Genomic DNA, 21,073 nt, shown 5'->3' on the forward strand with positions numbered 1-21,073 from the left:
ATAGATGGATCAGTGTTCCTGTCTCGCCACAGCCATGCCAGCACAAATGTGAGAGGGAATTGTTGATTTTTTTTAATCTGGTTGGCGTGATGTAAGTCCTATACAACATTTTTAATTGAATAATTTTATATCTAACACATTTGGATAAGGCTGTTGTGTTTTTAAGAACAGTCTCCCACTGTACAGTGGTCAGGGATACACCCAAATCTCTCTCCCATTGATGTTTGATATTTGATAAGCTGTCCAAGGAAGCAGTGGAAAATAAACTATATAGATTAGAAACTAATCTTTTCCCTGAAGCAATCTCCCTCAGTTTGTTATCCAACTCACCTTTAAGGCATGTGGAGGTGCTTTTTGAGACAAGTAGCTCAACGATTGATTTTAGTTGTAAGAACGAGAAAAAGTCGGCATTACTCAAGTCAAAATGATTCTTTAATTCATTAAAAGGCACCATTTCACCATCTTTCATTATCTGTCTTAGTTGGTTTATTCCTCTAAGTTGCCATGATTTGTTATTTAGAGTTATATAGTTATATAGAGTGTATTTCTGATTCATTTAATGTTATCTTCATTGAAAAAAACTGTGCTTTTCTTTCAAAAATAAGGACATTTCTAAGTGACCCCAAACTTTTGAACGGTAGTGTAAATATAAATGTTGATTGTTAAATATAAATGTTAAATATAAATGTTAAATGTTGCTCCACGATCCTAAATATTTAGCTGATATTCACTGAAATTCCCACTGAAGCCTAGCAGAAATACCAAAATAAAAGCTTCATAAAGTGATACAGACTTAGCATCTTATCTTGTCCGTCCCATAGACTGGGTCAGTTCTGTCTCTGAGTGTTGTTAAATCTCTTTGTGGACTCCAAAACTGCCTTTAAAACATTTACAGAGGGCAGTCCGGCTATAACCTGCAGGTTAATTGATGTCAGTATTGTGCTTTAGATGTATTTCTTTAGGAACCATACCTGCAGGAAAACTAGAACTTCAGGTCAATACACTTTAAGACACTCAAAAGATTTACTCCTGAATACATTCAACATGTGTTTATGTCTTTTATTTGTCCCTTGCTACGCTCTCTCAGTGACGTCAGTATTAACGGCAGTGATGTGAAGAACTCCAGTGTAAAGAGTACGGGCTCAGAAGGCAGCTGCTCTCTGGCCTCTGTGGACTTCAAGAGCTTCAAGGTGACCTGGAACCAAGAGATTTGTCTCAACAGGGAGACGTGGAAGGCACAGGCGGTCAAAGGTACTGCCCTCGTATTATCTTTCAGCTCTTAGGTCAATGTCTACTGTGCTATTTCACATTTCTGTGAAAGTGTTCAGTTCTTAGATGTCTTCTGCTGATTGATTGACACATTGAGCTCCAACGTTACACTGATGTTTGGTATTTGTCTGTATTCATTTAATTTCGAGTGGCATTGCTTCAAATTCTCACAAAGGTTATCTTACAACACTTTACACAGAGTGTACTCTTCGTTGTATTATTAACAGAGGCTCAGCATTCATCTCCTATTAGTAAAACAACATTAAAGGTGACATATCATGCAAAATTGACTTTTTAATGGTTCTCTACCTGAAATATGTTTCCCTGGCATGTCTACAAACCCCCCGAGAATGAAAAAAATCCATTCTGCCCCTGTTCTGATTTCTCCACCTTTCTGTAAATGTGTGTGAAACCAGCCGTTTCAGACTTCAGTGTTTTTGTTACATCACAACAATATCCAGTCTGTCACGGAGTCAGAGCTCAGAGCTTGTTCAGCCCATAGACTGTATAAAATACAACTCAACCCCTCCTCTGTTTTTCATTACCTGCACAAATGTGTGCTAACAAGGAGCTTAGGAGGGAGGCATGCTAGTTGTAGGCTGTCTTAATAAACACAAAGGTCGGTTTTACTCCCCACGTCTGCAGATTTGAAGATCTAGTGGATGATTTTTATTTATCAAGGATAAGTGCTAGCGCTAGTTAGCATAGCCACATAGCTACATGTTCGTAGCTGCAGCTGTGTACCAAGACACACGTCTACATACTGACAAATAAAACAACAAGAAACACTAAATCTGTGACCAATCCTTCAGAAAGGTCCTGCTACAGGCACCTCTCCGTCAGGATCAGATTCAGAGGGTTGAAGTTACGTGATCTCTGAGCAGCCATGTATATTCAGCCAACATGTAAACATTAGATCAATGTGCTGGACAGCCGAGGCACATCCACTTCCTGAGGGGGCGTGGTCAGAGGGAAAACAGAGTGTTCTGAGGAGGACTGAAGAAGGGGGTTTTTCAGGCAGACCAAAATCTGATTTCAAAGTGTTTTTTTGAGCATAAACTTTAAAGACATGTTTTGGGGACCTCTTAGACCAATATATATTGATGAAAAAGGCATGATATGTCACCTTTAAGAAATTAACAGGAGATAGGACAAACTTTCTTTGAACAGGCAGAAAACTTGAATAAAATCCAACTGGTGTTAAACAGCCGTCTGTGTTGGGCTTGGACAGTGGGAAGTGGAGGATAAATGGATAGAGACAAACAAATAGAACAAGAAAGGCAGCACAGGATACAGACTTATTGTAGGATTCACAGTAACAATCATGAATATTGAGTCATATTAGTAGAACCAGCAGAATAAAGATGATGATAGGACTGTTAATATTTGATAATAATAATAATAATTGATAGGATTTGTATAGTGCTTTTCATGGTACTCAAAGTCGCTTTACAGAAAAAGTAAAACTAAAAATGAAAATAAAGTAAACAAATGAAACAGAACAAGGACAGAGAGGGGGCGGGAGTAGAGGTTATGTGTTATATGCTTTTTTGAACAGGAAGGTCTTGGTCTTGGTTTTTAAATGATTAAAGTGAGTCAGAGTTGAGGATGTTTGGAGGGAGAGAGTTCAGAGAGTCGGGGCAGCAATGGCAAAGGCTCTGTTCCCCCAAGGTGTGTTTCTTGGTGGACTTGGTGATAGGGGACAGGAGGTCTGCATCTAATGATCTGAGGTTGGAGACGGGGAGTGACGTTTGAGGAGGTCGGTCAGGTATGAGGGGCGAGATGGGGAGTGGCGTTTGAGGAGGTTGGTCAGGTATGAGGGGGCGAGATGGGGAGTGGCGTTTGAGGAGGTCGGTCAGGTATGAGGGGCGAGATGGGGAGTGGCGTTTGAGGAGGTTGGTCAGGTACGAGGGGGCGAGATGGGGAGTGGCGTTTGAGGAGGTTGGTCAGGTACGAGGGGGCGAGATGGGGAGTGGCGTTTGAGGAGGTCGGTCAGGTATGAGGGGGCGAGATGGGGAGTGGCGTTTGAGGAGGTCGGTCAGGTATGAGGGGGCGAGATGGGGAGTGGCGTTTGAGGAGGTCGGTCAGGTATGAGGGGGCGAGATGGGGAGTGATGTTTGATGAGGTCGGTCAGGTATGAGGGGGCGAGATGGGGAGTGGCGTTTGAGGAGGTCGGTCAGGTATGAGGGGGCGAGATGGGGAGTGGCGTTTGAGGAGGTCGGTCAGGTATGAGGGGGCGAGATGGGGAGTGGCGTTTGAGGAGGTCGGTCAGGTATGAGGGGCGAGATGGGGAGTGGCGTTTGAGGAGGTTGGTCAGGTATGAGGGGGCGAGATGGGGAGTGGCGTTTGAGGAGGTCGGTCAGGTATGAGGGGCGAGATGGGGAGTGGCGTTTGAGGAGGTTGGTCAGGTACGAGGGGGCGAGATGGGGAGTGGCGTTTGAGGAGGTTGGTCAAGTACGAGGGGGCGAGATGGGGAGTGGCGTTTGAGGAGGTCGGTCAGGTATGAGGGGGCGAGATGGGGAGTGGCGTTTGAGGAGGTTGGTCAGGTATGAGGGGGCGAGATGGGGAGTGATGTTTGATGAGGTCGGTCAGGTATGAGGGGGCGAGATGGGGAGTGGCGTTTGAGGAGGTCGGTCAGGTATGAGGGGGCAAGATGGGGAGTGGCGTTTGAGGAGGTCGGTCAGGTATGAGGGGCGAGATGGGGAGTGGCGTTTGAGGAGGTTGGTCAGGTACGAGGGGGCGAGATGGGGAGTGGCGTTTGAGGAGGTCGGTCAGGTATGAGGGGGCGAGATGGGGAGTGGCGTTTGAGGAGGTCGGTCAGGTACGAGGGGGCGAGATGGGGAGTGGCGTTTGAGGAGGTTGGTCAGGTATGAGGGGGCGAGATGGGGAGTGGCGTTTGAGGAGGTCGGTCAGGTATGAGGGGGCGAGATGGGGAGTGGCGTTTGAGGAGGTCGGTCAGGTACGAGGGGGCGAGATGGGGAGAGGTGTTTGAGAAGGTTGGTCAGGTACGAGGGGGCGAGATGGGGAGTGGTGTTTGAGGAGGTTGGTCAGGTACGAGGGGGCGAGATGGGGAGTGGCGTTTGAGGAGGTCGGTCAGGTATGAGGGGTTGAGGTTCTTCAGGCCTCTGTTGGTGATCAGCAGGATCTTGAAGTGGATTCGGTGCTGTATGGTGAGCCAGTGGAGGTGTTGAAGGATGGGTGTGATGTGGGCTCTGGAGCAGGAGTGAGGGAGTAACCGGGCAGCTGAGTTCTGGACATGTTGTAGTTTTTGTAATTAAGTTACTACAAGCACAGACAAGTTTCCAATGTTCCTCTGGAATCAAAGCAGTGTGTTAGCTCCAGACCTCCACATGCTTTCTCAGGTTAGATGCTGATGTTTTGGAGGCTGTGATGAAGTTTGTGTGGTAAACAGATCAGAGATTTACAACAATACAAACAATCATTCTTTATTTCAAAAGCTCAAACGTGGGTTTAAAATATGACCGTGGTGCTCAGGTAGAGAATCATCATCCTTCTCAGTCATAGCCATCATCACCACGACTAAATGAACGACTGATCTGAAGAACGTTTGATCTGTATCTGCTGTGGGTTTTTTTGTTGTTGTGTGTGTGCTGGTAGACCTGCAGGAGAATACCAAGAAGGACTCAGAGGACAGTGGAAAGGAAGACAATAAGACAGAAGCTGATAAAGAGACAGACAGCGGTGTTAGAGTTCTTAAATCAAGACAGGAGGAGAAGAAATCAGACACGGGGAGACCCGAGGAGCTGGAGAACGCCATTCCAAAGGAGAGACGGCCAAAAGAGGAAAAAGGAGACAGTAACTCAGGAGGAGCTGAGAGCTCACCGAAGGCTTCAGTCCTAAACAACAGCATCAACAAAGAAGCTGAAGACCACACAGAGAAACAGCAGCAACAGAATGGTACGTTACATGTCCTCAGACACTGTGCTAAGCTAACATGTGGAGGTACTTCTATCAGTCACACAGTTTAAAGCTCAAACACTATCACTAACTTGCTGTCTTTGCAGACCCTCAGCCGGACTGCCCTGTGATTCAGTACTGCAAGAGACCCAGTTACTGTGCCAGCTCATACCGGCCGGTCAAGTCAAAGGTCACTGAAATGCGTCCCATTGATGCAAGGGGGAAAGCCAGGAGACTTCAGCGCATCTCCCTGCGGCGCAGGAAGTGACCTCATAGTGTTAGCGGGAGGTCATGAGTGTCAGACTTTTCTATACGTCATCACTGCGTATCGTCGCCTCGTCTTTTATGTCTTTAACTTCCTGAACATGTTTTGGTTTATATAGTTTCTAAGTGCTTGCTTTAAGGTCCACAGATGAATGTAACTGATGATCTCTGGTATGTTCATGATCATACTCTTGTGTTTTTATTGATCACTGTCATGGTGTGTTTTTGTTTTTAGTGAAAGCTGATATATGAGCAGGCCTTAAAACCCTATGCACATGTCTTCTAACTGCAGCATGGCTTCAACTGACAGCTTACAAATCTATCTATTTATCATCTTTGACAAAAGCATGTGAAGTCATGTTTATTGAGCAAACACATCCTCTATATGTTCTTCAGCAGATCAGGAGTGGAGGTTATTCTTATAGGCCTTTATTTATGGACTGCACTGCACTTCCCTCTGTCAGCAGGAAAGTGAATGTCATGCTTCCTGTTAGCAGCACAGTGGCTTCATGCTCAGCTGAACACAAAGAAGTTTTATGTTTTGCATCAGTTAGCCACCTGAAGTCTGAATTGTATGGTGTTCTCTTTGGTGGTAGGTGTTATGTTGCGTTCACACAAGACCTGAACGATCGCGTTATTTGTGTGAATACAAACATGAGAATGTTTTGTGTTTACTTGCTTTATTCGTGCGAACGACTCGCTCAATTTGCGTGTCAAAATCGCGTGTACATGAGTGCCCAAGATGCAAATTTTCGCGAGAGGGAGGGTTCCCACTCTGTTGTTATCAAACAAGGTTGAGCTCGCGGACATTGAATGGGGAAGCCGGTTATGCTAAAGGGGGCGGAGCTAACTTCCTACTTCAACCAATAGCTGGATTCAAGTGACAGACAAAGTTTTTCACAACTCAGCAGATCATCCTCCTCCCTCTCTGTCCTCACAGTGAGCTCCTGTTTATTCCTGATCCCATAAAAACAGGTAGAGTCACAGAGTTCAGGAAGCTGCACAGAGATACAATCAAAGTGTCCAATGTATTCTAGATGAGTGAATCTCTGCTGGTCCATACGTCACACCTCACGTCAACAGGTGATCTGCACGCTGATTGACTATCACACCGCAATAGATTCACTGGAGTTCAGATATTTCAACTCTTGTAAATCAATTGCATTATATGCGTGAATTGCGCCATTCCTGTCGCCGTATTCACATGATTCGTGCAGCCAGGCCACTACTCGCGTCTATTCGTGTCTCTACATTGACGTTACACATAAGTCATTAGCACCAATGATTTTATTCGCGTTTGGTGTGAACAACCCATTAGAGGCCGTTTCTAAATGTGTGTCAGCCCAATTACAGCTGGGATTGGCATCTCAAAACAGAAGTGATATAGATAATGACAACAGAAGTCAGAAGAGTTGAATATGAATCTGTGGCTTTAAATTAGTGAAGAGAAGCTGCAGACACATTTCAATCAATCAATCTTTATTTGTGTCCCGTTATCTCAAGACGCTTTTACAAACAGAGCAGGTCTAGACCACTCTATGTCAAATTATGAACAGAGACCCAACACCAAGACAGGATAAGACTCAGTCTGACCCCACCTTAATCCACCATGAGCATTGCACCTCACAGTATTTAGCTAGTTACAGCGGAGAGGACAAACTTCCTTTAACAGGCAGAAACCTCGAGCAGAACCAGACTCATGTTAGACAGACATCTGCCTCGACCGAGTTGGGTCTGGAAAGAAGGATATAGGAGAATAAGAGAGAGAGGGAGCGGTGATAGTGATGAAAGGAGTAGTAGTAGCTGTTGCCGCTGGAGTCTGGAACGTCCACAGCAGGAGGACGTCTACGGCAGCTCAGAGGAACCTACGAGACAAGGGAGCTCAGGGACTCCAGAAAGGTCTATGGCACACAGTTTGTTTATTTTCTGTAACATCCTTAAACAATAATGTAAAAACATCAATACCAAAACAAAGTTGCTAATATCAAAAACACCCCTGTATGCTGGAAATTTAACATTTACCTCCTTTAGAATTAAGACTTGATCAGACAAAACAGACCCATACCAGAAACATATATACGTTCATGAAAGAGGTGGACCCAGTTCAGCTTTTACTTTTGCTGTCAGTTTATGAGTTTTCCAATAATCCCATAATAACCAAAGAGGACGTGTTCAGATCTAAACTAAAGGAATGAAGGTAATCTCCTCCTGAACCTCCAGTTACTGTTAAGTACCGGCAGAGGTCCTTCTATAAGCCATAAACCCCCAATCAATACCTATGACTATAATCATTATTCTTTATTCTTTTAGTCTGAGACTGTTGCATGAAGTGTGATGAGCAGGATGTCTTAAAGAAGAATGGACTGCCTCTCTGTGTAGGGCCCTTTGTTCACTTTAATAAATGTGTTGAAAAAGAAGAATTGCACATTTTCAGACTGAGTTGTCACAAAATGCTTCTAAGATGTCGTCTTCAGTGTGTCCCTCTAAAGTCCTCACACTTGAGCTTTAGTCCTGTGATTGAGACGTGTGTCTGACTGCTGTACTTGTTGTTGTTAAAACCCTTTACAACACTTCTCCTCTCTCTCTTTGTGTTCTTTATTATTCTACGGCAGTGAGGAGGAAGAAAAGACAGAATCATGTCTGGTTATAGAATCCTTTAATGAAACTTGAACATCAAACATAAATAAAAGTGAACAAGGCTTCAATCCTTCGCGTCCTTCTCCTCGTCTTCTAAGTGCACCGTCTGATTCCCTGCTTTCAGGACTCTGGCTCCTGAAAGAAAACAGAGTCAACCGTCATTAACAAGCTCCTTTACTGTGGTTATATGTTTGAGAGGACAACACAAGTTGAGTTTTAGGAAACGGTTATATCAACATCACAAAATAAGCTAACACGCTTTGATTCAGAGAGAGGCATCATCAGAAAGAGGAACAGGTCCAGACAGAGGCAAGAGTAGCAGAGACCCCAGGAAAGAACAAGTCTTTGAAGAGATGCTGCAGGTTTGTGCTACTTTCATTCCTGAAACTGCTTATTCAGGATGATTTGCACCCAGATTCTTAAAGCTGGAGTTAGTCAGATTTAGATCCACTTTTTGTTATACTGGTTAAATGATCTTTCTGTCCTGATGGTAATCAATACATAATGTGTTCTTAAAAAAGAGGTAAAAAAAGCTGCTATCTACAGCCGGAGTAAACCTGGGAAAACACCAACCAATCCCTGCCATCAGGAGCCAAATGATGAAACCAATCAGATCCTGTCCTGCCGTTCTGCCCGCCTCCTGCAGAGCGTACATTTCATGTTTGTTTGTGTTTTTAACTTTCACTATGAGAATGTTTTGGTGTTTTCTTACCGCTGAGTGAGACATGAGTTGATGTAGTGCAAAACACAAACCATGTGCTGAGGACCGGTTTTGAATCAGTCACCATCATATGGTCGTGAATCAGCGGCGCTCGTGCATGTGAGCGGTGGCGTCGTTTATGGAGGAGCTCCAAGGGGAGGGGGGGGAGGGGTTAGATGGAGTCCTGAGGAAATGCTTCATTCAAATTCTTGCTAGTTTTCCGTGACTACCAACCCTAGCTTTAAGATAAGATATACTTTATTTGTCCCCCGTTTGGGGAAGTTTCTTTTGTTACAGCAGCTTACAACACGGGACAGGGGAATACAACAATGTACTAACATAGTTAAAAATAGAATAACAATAATAATAGCAATGACAAAGGTAAAATATAATATAATAAAATCAAATGAAGTAAAATAAATTAAAATAAAATAAAATAAAATAAAATAGAATAGAATAGAATAAAATAAAATAGAATAGAATAAAATAAAATAAAATAAAATAGAATAAAATAAAATAAAATAAAATAGAATAAAATAAAATAAAATAGAATAGAATAAAATAAAATAAAATAAAATAGAATAGAATAGAATAAAATAAAATAAATTAAAATAAAATAAAATAAAATAAAATAGAATAGAATAAAATAAAATAAAATAGAATAAAATAAAATAAAATAAAATAAAATAAAATAAAATAAAAATAAAATATGGCAACTATTACAGATGTATACACACTTGTACACTTCTATCTGATAAATAGAAAAGGTAAGTTATTGCACGATAAAAATTGCACCAGGTTATTTAAAAACAAACATACACAGTATGAAGAGCAGTGTGATTCAGATGGATACATTAGTTATTTGTGAATGTGCCAAGTTAACATGGGGGGAGGGAAGACGGAGGAGCTGTCAATGAGGATGGAGAGGCTGTTTGTTTTTGAAAGGGTGGATTTGGTGCCAATGAGAAGAACCTTTGTTTTAGTTTTTAGTGTTACCCTGGTGAAGGAGGTCCTTAATCTTCACAGAGTATTTTTTTTTAGCTTAAACAGGAACATCAGAAAGAAACGGAAACAGACAGAAGTATTAAAGCTCCAGAATCCTGTTTAAAGCTGAGTGAATGTGTGGGTACTGACCTGGTATATGTGGAGGAGAATTTAGGACAGGTGTGTCTTTCCTGCGAGGTTTCTTCATCAGGTCCTGATTCTCTGCACAGAGAGCCTCCTCCTCCATCCCTGACTTCCTGTCCACCAGAAGCCCATCTGTCACACGGCAGACACACTTACACACTTCACCAAACCTGACCCACAAGACTGGAAACCTTAAGACAAAGACTCTGTGTGATATTGATCAATCATGACATAAATCAGGTTAACATATCTCAGATTTCCTCCCTCCAACGATTGACTAAATCTATTTCTTTGTCTTTAAATATGTCATGAAGTATGTTTTTGTATTTATAACTTAAGGCAACATGCTTGAATTAAAACATTACATTGATAATAGTGTACATTAATTTAATAATCCTGAGTTTTATGATATAAAGATATTGTTTTTATTAAACTACTGTGAGAAAATGAATCTGTCTCTTACAGGGGCCGCTCTCCTGTGTCATCAGTCGATGTTCAGGCTCCAGGGTCGACCTCATGCAGCCAGTCGTCATCTGTCAGGCCCTCGAGGCTTTCTTTCTAACAGATCACATAACACACACACACACACACACACACACACACACACACACACACACACACACACACACACACACACACACACACACACACACACACAAACAGCATGCTTTATCCTTTTGTTAGGGTCCACTACTGAATAATGGATTTGTGTGTGTGTGTGTGTGTGTGTGTGTCTCTCTCTCTTTCTGTGTGTGTGTGTGTGTCTGTGTGTGTGTGTTTGATTACCTCACTGACAAATGTTATTCACTTTAGACAAATCACATGCTTCCATAGAATAAGTCTATTCTCTCTCAGTGAAACCTTAAACATGGTACTTTCTGCCCGTAGCCTTCACATCATCTTTAATAACTTTAAATATTTCATATATATATCTTTGATTACATGACACTAAACTTCTGAGTCAGCTGCTGCTAACCAAGCTTACTCTCTGAATAGACAAGGATAAGAGTTTCATGAAACATGAATCCGGAACACCGGAGGAAGGAGTAAAAACACAGTTCTCTTTTCTTATGATAAGATGAGCACAAAAAACTGAACCAAGAGCACAGACAACCTGACAATAAAGAAACATATAAGATACAATGAAGTCTAGAGCAGTAAGCTATGAATAAAGCTTCAGAGTGTGTTCTTACCTCAGTCCCAGCAGAGTCACAAAGACAGACTGGAGCAGTGTGTCTCTGGTTATGAAGCCTGAAGGCGGAGCATCCTCTCTCCTCTCTGCTCACACATCATGGCTAAGTGTTATTATGTGCTGCTGTAGTTTGTTATTTTGAGGCACTCGTGACATCTAACCAAGGGACAAATGATTGAAGTCTATAAATAAACTCTTACTTAAGAGATGTATTTAAATGATTCATCTTTAGTGTGAACAGCATGATGGTTAAAGGATATGGGGCGCCGTTTGTAAAGTTGTGCACACTGAAAATAACACCAACAAATTCTCCACATTTGGCTCTAAAATGTCTTAAAAATGTAGTTTTTCGAGTCCCTTTTTAAATCCCATTCAGAGTAATATTTATGATCATCTTCCCCTTTATTTTTGTTGTGACAAATATGTAACAGTCAAAATCACTGTTAAATCCAAATGCTAAATCTAAATCTAAATCTAAATGTTACAGTTAAATCTAAATGTTGAATTTAAATCCAAATGATGCTATATAAAGCTTTTATTTCTGCCGCAGTGTGAATTTGCATTTTTAGCTAAATATCTAGGATCACAGAGCAACATTTAGATTTAACAATCAACATTTATATTAAACATTTAGATTTATATTAAACATTTAGATTTAACAATCAACATTTATATTAAACATTTAGATTTATATTAAACATTTAGATTTATATTTCACATTTAGATGCATATTTAGCACTTATATTTATATTTAACATTTATATTTAACAGTCAACATTTAGATTTAGATTTAACAATATGATTTTACATTTAGATTTCACAATAAACATTTATATCTAACATTTAACATTTATATCTAACATTTAACATTTATATTTAACATATATATTTAAAATTTAAAATTTTAGATTTTACATTTATATTTATGCATTTAGATCTATATTTAACATTTAGATTTTACAATCAGCATTTATAGTTAATATTTATATTTTACATTTATATTTATATTTAACATTTATATTTATATTTAACATTTACATTTAGCATTTAACATTTGACATCTAGATTCATATTCAGCATTTAGATTTAACAGTGATTTTAACTGAAGTACTTTTTTTTTGTCTCCCCTTTGTCACAATCATCAATCAATCAATCTTTATTTGTATAGTGCCAAATCACAACAAACGTTATCTCTTAATTTAAATTCCATTTGTAACATTGTATATATCTAAATTATATTCTAGCTTTATTTATCTATTTTCATTTTTACTTATTTTATTTTATTTTATTTTTAATTTTACTTATTTTAATTTCTTTCTTGATTGTACTTATGTCTGGGTTGCTGTAACAACTGATCGGGGGATCAATAAAGTAATATCTTATCTTATCTTATCTTATCAAGACGCTTTTACAAACATAGGAGGTCTAGACCACTCTATGACAATGAAAATAAAGTGGAAAAAGATCAAAAATATTGCTCTCAATATGCTAAAAATGTTAATTGTAAAAATGTACACCACGTTGTGATGAAGTTTCGCTCAAATCTGTGTTTCGGAGAGTATAAAAAATAACAAAAGAAGTCACACTTCTTGTTTATGACTTAAAATTTCATGCCTTACATTTTTAACATTAAATGTAAGGGAGTTAGAAATATGACTAGTTTCAGTGTACTGGGAGGGAAACAGATGGTGTAATCTAAATGTTGAATTTAAATCCAAATGATGCTATATAAAGCTTTTATTTTGGCGGCAGTGTGAATTTGCGTTTTTAGCTAAATATCTAGGATCACAGAGCAACATTTATATTTAACAATCAACATTTATATTAAACATTTATATTTATATTAAACATTTAGATTTATATTTAACATTTAGATGCATATAAAGCACTTAGATTTAGATTTAACATTTAGATTTAAAATCAAAATTTAGATCTAGATTTAACATTGGGATTTTACATTTAGATTTCACAATAAATATTTATATCTAACATTTAACATTTATATTTAACATTTATATTTAAAACTTAACACTTAGATTTTAAATTTAGATTTATGCATTTAGATCTATATTTAACATTCAGATTTAACAATCAATATTTATATTAAACATTTAACATTTATATTTATATTTAACATTTAGATTTAGCATTTAACACCTAGATTCATATTCAGCAGTTATTTAAAAGTGATTTTAACTTAAATACTTTTTTTTGTCTCCCTCTTTGTCACATTGAAAATAAAGTGGAAAAAGATCAAAAATATTGCTCTCAATATGCAAAAAATGTTAATTTTAAAAATGTACACCATGTTGTGATGAAGTTTCGCTCAAATCTGTGTTTCGAAGAGTATAAAAAATAACAAAAGAAGTCACACTTCTTGTTTATGACTTAAAATTTCATGTGCATCATCACAACCTTCTTTGTGGTGTAAAAGATAGTTTCAGTATGTAGACATGCCTTACATTTTTAACATTAAATGTAAAGAAGTTAGAAATGTGACTAGTTTCAGTGTACTGGGAGGGAAACAGATGGTGTAATCTAAATGTTGAATTTAAATCCAAATGATGCTATATAAAGCTTTTATTTTGGCGGCAGTGTGAATTTGCGTTTTTAGCTAAATATCTAGGATCACAGAGCAACATTTAGATTTAACAATCAACATTTATATTAAACATTTAGATTTATATTAAACATTTAGATTTATATTTAACATTTAGATGCATATAAAGCACTTAGATTTAGATTTAACATTTAGATTTAAAATCAAAATTTAGATCTAGATTTAACATTGGGATTTTACATTTAGATTTCACAATAAACATTTATATCTAACATTTAACATTTATATTTAACATTTATATTTAAAACTTAACACTTAGATTTTACCTTTAGATGTATGCATTTAGATCTATATTTAACATTCAGATTTAACAATCAACATTTATATTTAACATTTAACATTTATATTTAACATTTATATTTAACATTTAGATTTAGCATTTAACACCTAGATTCATATTCAGCAATTAGATTTAAAAGTGATTTTAACTTAAATACTTTTTTTTGTCTCCCTCTTTGTCACATTGAAAATAAAGTGGAAAAAGATCAAAAATATTGCTCTCAATATGCTAAAAATGTTAATTTTAAAAAATGTACACCCCGTTGTGATGAAGTTTCGCTCAAATCTGTGTTTCGAAGAGTATAAAAAATAACAAAAGAAGTCACACTTCTTGTTTATGACTTAAAATTTCATGTGCATCATCCCAACCTTCTTTGTGGTGTAAAAGATAGTTTCAGTATGTAGACATGCCTTACATTTTTAACATTAAATGTAAAGGAGTTAGAATTATGACTAGTTTCAGTGTACTGGGAGGGAAACAGATGGTGTATGTTCTTTGTATTTCAGTTAAATCATCTTAAATCAAACTCTTTGAAGCTTCAGTCTCACCGCAGCCTTTTGAAGTCTGGACGAGGGGCTGTAATGGAATAATTGGTACATCCTGATCTGAAGTGTGAGCTGCACTTTGTTAATGACGTTCCTAACCTTCTCTGCAGCACAACAGACTCAATGTGTTTTACATAAAACAAAGACTCACTGAGAACATGAGCAGACAAACAACAACAACAGCAACGTCCCAGTGTTGTAATATTTAATGTGTTTATCACATATCAGTGTACATTCACTGAGGAGAGCTTTCACTACAGAACTCATACATATACATGATGTTATATTTTATATTACATATATTTAAACACATTTGACCTCTGGTATTATCTCAGGCATGTTTAACAGACTCTTCCAAGCTGTCTGTATTGTTTAGTGTCTCAAAAGAAGAAAGTCACTGAGTAGCTTGCATGTTGTGTAGCTTGTAGTGGCATCATCAACAAGCCTCTCTATTAAGCCACATTTCAAAAACATAGGATGGAAGGCAGTTGAAGCGTAAACTATAGTTCTGAAAAGACAAGACCCAAAGAGAGAGGAAGACTTCAGGAAACTTTGGGCTTCATCTGCTACATGCAGTCCTGAGCATCGCCGCTGACACCTGAAAGACAGGACATCATTAGACTTATCCAAACTTAAAATGAAGCATACAGGATCTGATCAGATCGGGCTAATGGATGAATGAATGAATGAATGAATGAATCAATCAATCAATCTTTATTTATATATTGCCAAATCACAACAAACGTTGTCTCAAGACTCTTTTACAAACAGAGCAGGTCTAGACCACTCTATGTCAAATTATGAACAGGGACCCAACACCAAGACAGGATAAGACTCAGTCTGACCCCACCTTAATCCACCATGAGCATTGCACCTCGCAGTATTTAGCTAGTTACAGTGGAGAGGACAAACTTCCTTTAACAGGCAGAAACCTCGAGCAGAACCAGACTCATGTTAGACACACATCTGCCTCGACCGAGTTGGGTCTGGAAAGAGGGATAGAGGAGAAAAAGAGAGAGAGGGAGCGGTGATAGTGATGAGATGAGTAGTAGTAGCTGTGCCTGCTGGAGTCCAGCACGTCTGTATCAGCTGGAGTCTGGAACGTCAGCGGGAGGACGCCTACAGCAGCTCAGAGGAACCTACGAGACAAGGGAGCTCAGGGACTCCAGAAAGGATGATACCCTGAAGGTTTCTTGATCACTTCCTCCTTTGAACCATTACAAACAAGGGTATCAAAGTCTGTCTGTCTCTTACTTTAACTCTCCCTGTCCCATTAAAGTTACTAACCATAGACCTTTCTGGAGTCCCTGAGCTCCCTTGTCTCGTAGGTTCCTCTGGATCTCTGCTGCTGTGGACGTGCCAGACTCCAGCTGCTACAACTACTACTATTCATCTCACCACTATCAACTATCTCTCTCTTCATCTCCCTCTATCCCTCTCTCCAACACGCTCTCAGCAGATGTGTGTCTAACATGAGTCTGGTCCTGCTGGAGGTTTCTGCCTGTTAAAGGAAGTTTGTCCTTGCCACTGTAACTTGCTAAATGCTGCAAAGTGCTCTGCTCATGGTGGATTAAGATGAGATCAGACTGAGTCCTGTCTGTAAGATGGGACTGGATCTGATCCTGTCTTGATGTTGGGTCTTTGTTAATAATAGAACATAGAGTAAGGTCTAGACACAAGACAGAAAACATATCCAAAGGCAGCATGCTCATAAGAGCTCTTAGTGTGAACTCACCTTTTACTCTAACATGTCCATGTTCACTGAGTGTCGCAAAGACTCTTTCAGCTGGAAAACAGAACAGATAACATTCAGTGTTTAGAAAGAAGCATAGAAGTGACACAACCTTTATTCAAACAAACAGATATTGATGTGAAACAATCAACAATGATTACTGGATCATATCATAGTACTTTTCAAAGGTCCCGGGACTTTCGGAGGGCGGGGCCTGCAATGCTGAACGTGTCTGATTGGTAGATTAACCTCAGTGTTTTTATTCCTCCCTCCGTCCACAATAACATCACACACATCTGTGATTCTCTTGATTTCTCTTTCTTTCATTAGTTTTTATTTGTTCTATCTTTTTTGTATGTGTGTGTACTTTTCAAAAGAAGAAGCTGTGATTCTCTTGATTTAGCAGCTTGTAACAGTAGTCTTCTCTCAGCCCACCGTGAATGCGTCTCTCCCGGTGTTCCGGTTTTAAAAGTGACCCTGTAACCTGGAGACCTTCAGCTGAACGTGTCAGTGTTTGTGGAGTTTACACAGCTGTTGAAACACAGAGGGAGTTCCTGGGAATGCAAACTAGTTAAGTTTTTATTAAGATTTCAAAATATCCTCATCAGATATTTAATGATGGTCTAAAGACGTTTATGAGGGATGCATCCGGCTGAAAGTCTCCAGTTAACAGGGTCGCTGTTTAAACCAAAACACCGGCCGATCTCTGCGATCACGGCTTTTTGAGTTAAAAGGATTTTAAAGGCGTGTTGAAACGTCTTTGCTACTCGCGCTTATCTCCTCTCACGTGTTGATTCAGTGAATCCATCTGTGATGAAATATAGCACCATCTAAAACAGACCAGCTGAGTCTCTTCATGCTAACAGGCTAAATGTTGTGTTGCTCATAATGATACCTGCCTGTCCGTCTGCTTCTATGGTGTCATCTGTGATGAATGGCATTCGTCTTTGTTTTACTGCCCTCTACTGGTCTGGTGGTGTGGTGCATTTACTTTTTTTTATCTCCATCCGTCACTGGCCTGATTTGCACAATCTACACGGGACTGCGGTCGAAACGCAGACAACAATGGGGGCACAGGAACCTTTTAGTTCCGGGGAAAGTAGTTCTGGGGGCTTAAAGACCCCGGAACTCTTGGTCAAAATGCACCTTAGGACTATAGCCCTTGTACATGGGGTGCCTGCTCTACCAGTTGAGCTAAACCAGCACCATATGTATATGTTATTCTTGAGTCATAACTTTTCTTAATAGTGTTGTGGGGACAATCTTCTCACTGCCTGGATGGGACTCCAACACTGAAGTACTGGGCTGACTCACACTCTGGGCTGTGGTGAAGTTAAAGGAACAAAATCCCTTTGTTCAGATTAGGGGAGATTGTGATTAGGTCGAGGCAATAATGGCCCTCTGTTTAAAGGATACAACACATATTGCTAGGTTTAATAGCATGTTAGGTCTGAAGTCACTGCTCCAACCTGCAAGACTCTTGAACAGCACTCTGAGATAATCACTCTTCATTGTAATATCTCCAGTTATGTGAGTTTGGGTATACAGTCCCAGAGTTAGCAGGCAGCAGTAGATGACTCCCTTATTCCTCACAGGTAGATGCATGCTGTTCTTACCCTCTGTAGAAAGCTCAGTAAGTCCACCTTGTCTGCCTTAGTAGGAGAGCAGCCCAGACCCTCACTGATGCTATCTGACCCAGGAGGTGACTGTCTGGGAGAATCCACGTTCCAGGAGGAGACTTGGTCGTTCTGCATCCAGGGCAGCAGGCAGCACTGAGTAGCCACCGTCCTGTTGGGGGCGGGGCACAGTGAGGTCGGCATCTGTCCAGGTAGAGGCACTCTGAGTTGAGTGCAGAGCAGAGACTGCTCATCCAACAGTCGGTGCATCTTCTATTCAAAAACACAGAAATATCATCAGAACAAAAAATAACTTCTTTCTTTATTAGTTCTGAAGATATGAAAGTGACAAGTGTTGAATGATAAGGGGCGTTATTAACTTGACTGACAGGCAGGCACACTGTACCTGTTAGCAAGGAGGCTAATGGTTTTCACACAGCATGTATTCATCTGCTTGATTTGATCTGCCTATTTAAATTTGATATTTCCTGACAATTTAAACTGAATTCACTTCACACACTGGGTAGTATAGGCTCCTTTGGCTCTTCACTTTTGAGTATACTCTATGTCTGTTACAAGGCTCCATCACTTATCAACACAGTTCTGATAGCATCAGTCTGTCAGTCTTAGTGTGAGTGTGTTCAGTGTCAGTGTGACTGACTGAGTTACCATTTTCAAGCTGTCATCATAGTGGTGGGCCAGTTCATTCAGCTGCATCTCCAGCTCTCCAGCCTCCTTCTTCACCGCTCGCCTCAGCTCCTCTATGTCTCGAACCTTCTCCCTACAAACACACACACATGTACACACACATGTACACACACCTCAGTTTTTCACTCTTTGCAGGCTACAATGCAAACTATTTTTAAACCAAAGAGTTGTTTAATTTGTTTGTTTTTTTAGCATGTTGATACTAAGTGGAGTTGATACAGCTCATCTTGAACATGCGTGCGTACCTGTCCTGATCTGACAGACAGCTGTAAACTGCGGCCTGGTCTTCAGAGAGCTGCTCCTCCATGTTGCAAAGCACAGAGCGAAACTGCTGCAGACTCAGCATCATCTCCTCCAGCTCATCCAGGGAGTACTGTGAGGAACAAGTGAAAGAGTGATGTCTGATGTCCACATAATGGAAAAATGTGAAAACAGAGAAATAGAATGATCTGACATAGTGGTTAGTGGTTGACATAGAGATTTGGACTCTACCAACCAATCGCGATAACACTTGTTGATGATGTCATCGTACCTGCTTTTGTGTAAAAAAGGCTTCAGAGGCACAGAGACCACGGAGCAGGAGGAGCTGGTTAAAATAAACGGTGCTATGTCAGTGATTTAGACTTCAAACTGTTCAAATTAAAAAAGTCGGATAGTAAGCAGAAAACGTCATTTGCAAGATGTGTCAAGTGATAGTGCCTGCAAGCAAAGGTAACACAAGGATTTGTTCTACCATCTAAAAACAAAACATGTCCTCGAGCATGAGCCAGAGGATGCGCTCCACTCATACGCCCAGTCAGTCTCTGAACACAGGAGGGAAGAACAAAGTCTGCCCTACTACCCAACTGCAGACCTCTATTGCTCTGACGTTTTCAAAGAGTACTCCCTATGATGAAAAGAGTAAGTGTTGGACTGACATTACAAAATCCATTATCATACACTTGTGCAAAGACATGGTCCATTTCCAAACAGTGGAACGCAGCGGGTTTCAAGACATGATTCAAACCCTTGATCCACGATACGTAGTGCTGAGCCATGAGTATTTAAATGAAACAGAAATGCTCAAACTGTACGGCCAGCTCAGAGAGAAAAAGTCCTCCGTGAGTAGTTGTACTGTTTTTATTTAAAATATCAGCAATGTTATTTGTGCGTTTGCACTATTTTGCACCATAGAGTGCTGAGTTTTAATTTTGAGTTTTGAGATCTGCTCAATAAATGTTCTCAAAATTACATTATGTCTGTTTTTCTTTCTTTTTGTTGTTTTTTACTTTTTTTTTTTTTTTTTTTTTTTTTTATCATTTTAGCTTTGCTGAGGGACTATATAATCCATTCAGAACTTCCATTATAATTTTGACTCTTAACTTTATATCGCAATATATATGGTCAGTATTTAAAACCATTCACAAAAATACAAAAAGGCAATGGTCTTTGTTCAGTTCAAGTCCTAATGAAGAGTCAGCTCATTCATTCATTCATTCATTCATTCATTCATTCATTCATTCATTCATTCATTCATCAATTTATTCATTCATTCATTTATTTATTCATTCATGAATGTATTTATTTATGAATCTATTCATTCATTTATGTATTTTTTAATTATTCATTCATTTATGTATTCAATAATTCAATCAATCACTTATGTATTCATTTATTCATCAATGTATATATTTATTAATCTATTCATTCATTCATCAATTGATTCATTCATTCATTTATTCATTCATGAATGTATTTATTTATGAATCTATTAATTCATTTATGTATTTATTAATTCATTCATTTATGTATACATTCATTCATCAATGTATTTATTTATTAATTTCTTTATTCATTCATTTCTGTATTCATTCATTCATCAATGTATTTATTTATTAATTTATTTATTTATTCATTCATTTCTGTATTCATTCATTCATCAATGTATTTATTTATTAATCTATTCATTTATTAATTAATTAATTAATTAATCTATTTATTTATTCATTCATTCATTTATTTATTCATCCAGTTAGGTATTCATTCATTCATAAATGTATTTATTCATGAATCTAGTCATTCATTTATGTTTTCATTCATTCATCAATTTATTTATTCATTCATTCGTTTATTAATTCAGTTATGTATTCATTCATTTATTCATGAATGTATTTTTATATTTATTAATCTATTAATTCATTCATTTATGTTTTCATTCATTCATCAAATTATTAATTTATTAATTTCATTCATGTTTTCATTCAATCATGAATATATTTATTTATTGATATATTTACCTAAGTATTTACTTATTTATTTTACATTAATTCATTAATCTATTTATTCAATCAATCTTTTATTTAGTCATTATTCATTTTTTATTTTTTCATTTATCTATTTATCTGTTTTCCATTAATTTATTCATTTCATTCATTCCATTCATTTATCTTTTCATCTTTTTATGTATTTATGTATTTATTTCTTA

At 38.6% G+C, this 21,073-nt stretch overlaps 3 protein-coding genes across 4 annotated transcripts in view; 1 reads left to right on the top strand and 2 right to left on the bottom strand.

Moving 5' to 3' along the window:
* The window catches only part of pde1ca (phosphodiesterase 1C, calmodulin-dependent a), a 36,741-nt gene extending 28,865 nt beyond the window's left edge, over window positions 1-7,876 (top strand). Inside the window, exons 14-16 of the mRNA XM_034705910.1 lie at window positions 1,088-1,251; window positions 4,888-5,187; window positions 5,295-7,876. Of these exons, the coding sequence (XP_034561801.1) occupies window positions 1,088-1,251; window positions 4,888-5,187; window positions 5,295-5,455 (625 nt within the window). The 3' untranslated portion in view covers window positions 5,456-7,876. The remainder of the gene's footprint in view (window positions 1-1,087; window positions 1,252-4,887; window positions 5,188-5,294) is intronic.
* A 214-nt stretch (window positions 7,877-8,090) lies between these two features.
* On the bottom strand, window positions 8,091-11,253 carry ppp1r17 (protein phosphatase 1 regulatory subunit 17). 2 transcript variants are annotated; one of them, XM_034705912.1, is made up of 4 exons: window positions 11,110-11,253; window positions 10,380-10,470; window positions 9,923-10,048; window positions 8,091-8,223 (listed from the first exon to the last, which is right to left on the bottom strand). In XM_034705912.1, exons 2-4 carry the CDS (start codon window positions 10,447-10,449, stop codon window positions 8,153-8,155), a joined length of 267 nt encoding a protein of 88 aa, XP_034561803.1. In that variant the 5' UTR covers window positions 10,450-10,470; window positions 11,110-11,253; the 3' UTR covers window positions 8,091-8,152. The 2 variants fall into 2 exon arrangements, with proteins under 2 accessions (XP_034561803.1, XP_034561802.1); XM_034705911.1 differs by having other exon boundaries at window positions 10,380-10,474; window positions 11,110-11,251.
* Window positions 11,254-14,744: 3,491 nt separating this feature from the next.
* The window catches only part of itprid1 (ITPR interacting domain containing 1), a 38,658-nt gene continuing 32,329 nt past the window's right edge, over window positions 14,745-21,073 (bottom strand). Inside the window, exons 12-16 of the mRNA XM_034705899.1 lie at window positions 18,855-18,982; window positions 18,571-18,682; window positions 17,902-18,174; window positions 16,289-16,339; window positions 14,745-15,151 (exon numbers count right to left, since the gene is read on the bottom strand). Coding sequence (XP_034561790.1) covers window positions 16,292-16,339; window positions 17,902-18,174; window positions 18,571-18,682; window positions 18,855-18,982 — 561 coding nt within the window. The 3' untranslated portion in view covers window positions 14,745-15,151; window positions 16,289-16,291. The remainder of the gene's footprint in view (window positions 15,152-16,288; window positions 16,340-17,901; window positions 18,175-18,570; window positions 18,683-18,854; window positions 18,983-21,073) is intronic.

The sequence above is a fragment of the Notolabrus celidotus genome, chromosome 17 (assembly GCF_009762535.1).
Source record: "Notolabrus celidotus isolate fNotCel1 chromosome 17, fNotCel1.pri, whole genome shotgun sequence".
Taxonomy (NCBI): domain Eukaryota; kingdom Metazoa; phylum Chordata; class Actinopteri; order Labriformes; family Labridae; genus Notolabrus; species Notolabrus celidotus.

Excerpts from the sequence above, each read along its gene's own strand:
- ppp1r17 (XM_034705912.1), bottom strand. The coding sequence starts at position 10,449 with ATGACGACTGGCTGCATGAGGTCGACCCTGGAGCCTGAACATCGACTG. Across the intron at positions 10,049-10,379 it reads GACACAGGAGAGCGGCCCCT|ATGGGCTTCTGGTGGACAGG; the intron begins GTAAGAGACAGA and ends GCCGTGTGACAG. Across the intron at positions 8,224-9,922 it reads TTCTCCTCCACATATACCAG|GAGCCAGAGTCCTGAAAGCA; the intron begins GTCAGTACCCAC and ends GTTTTCTTTCAG.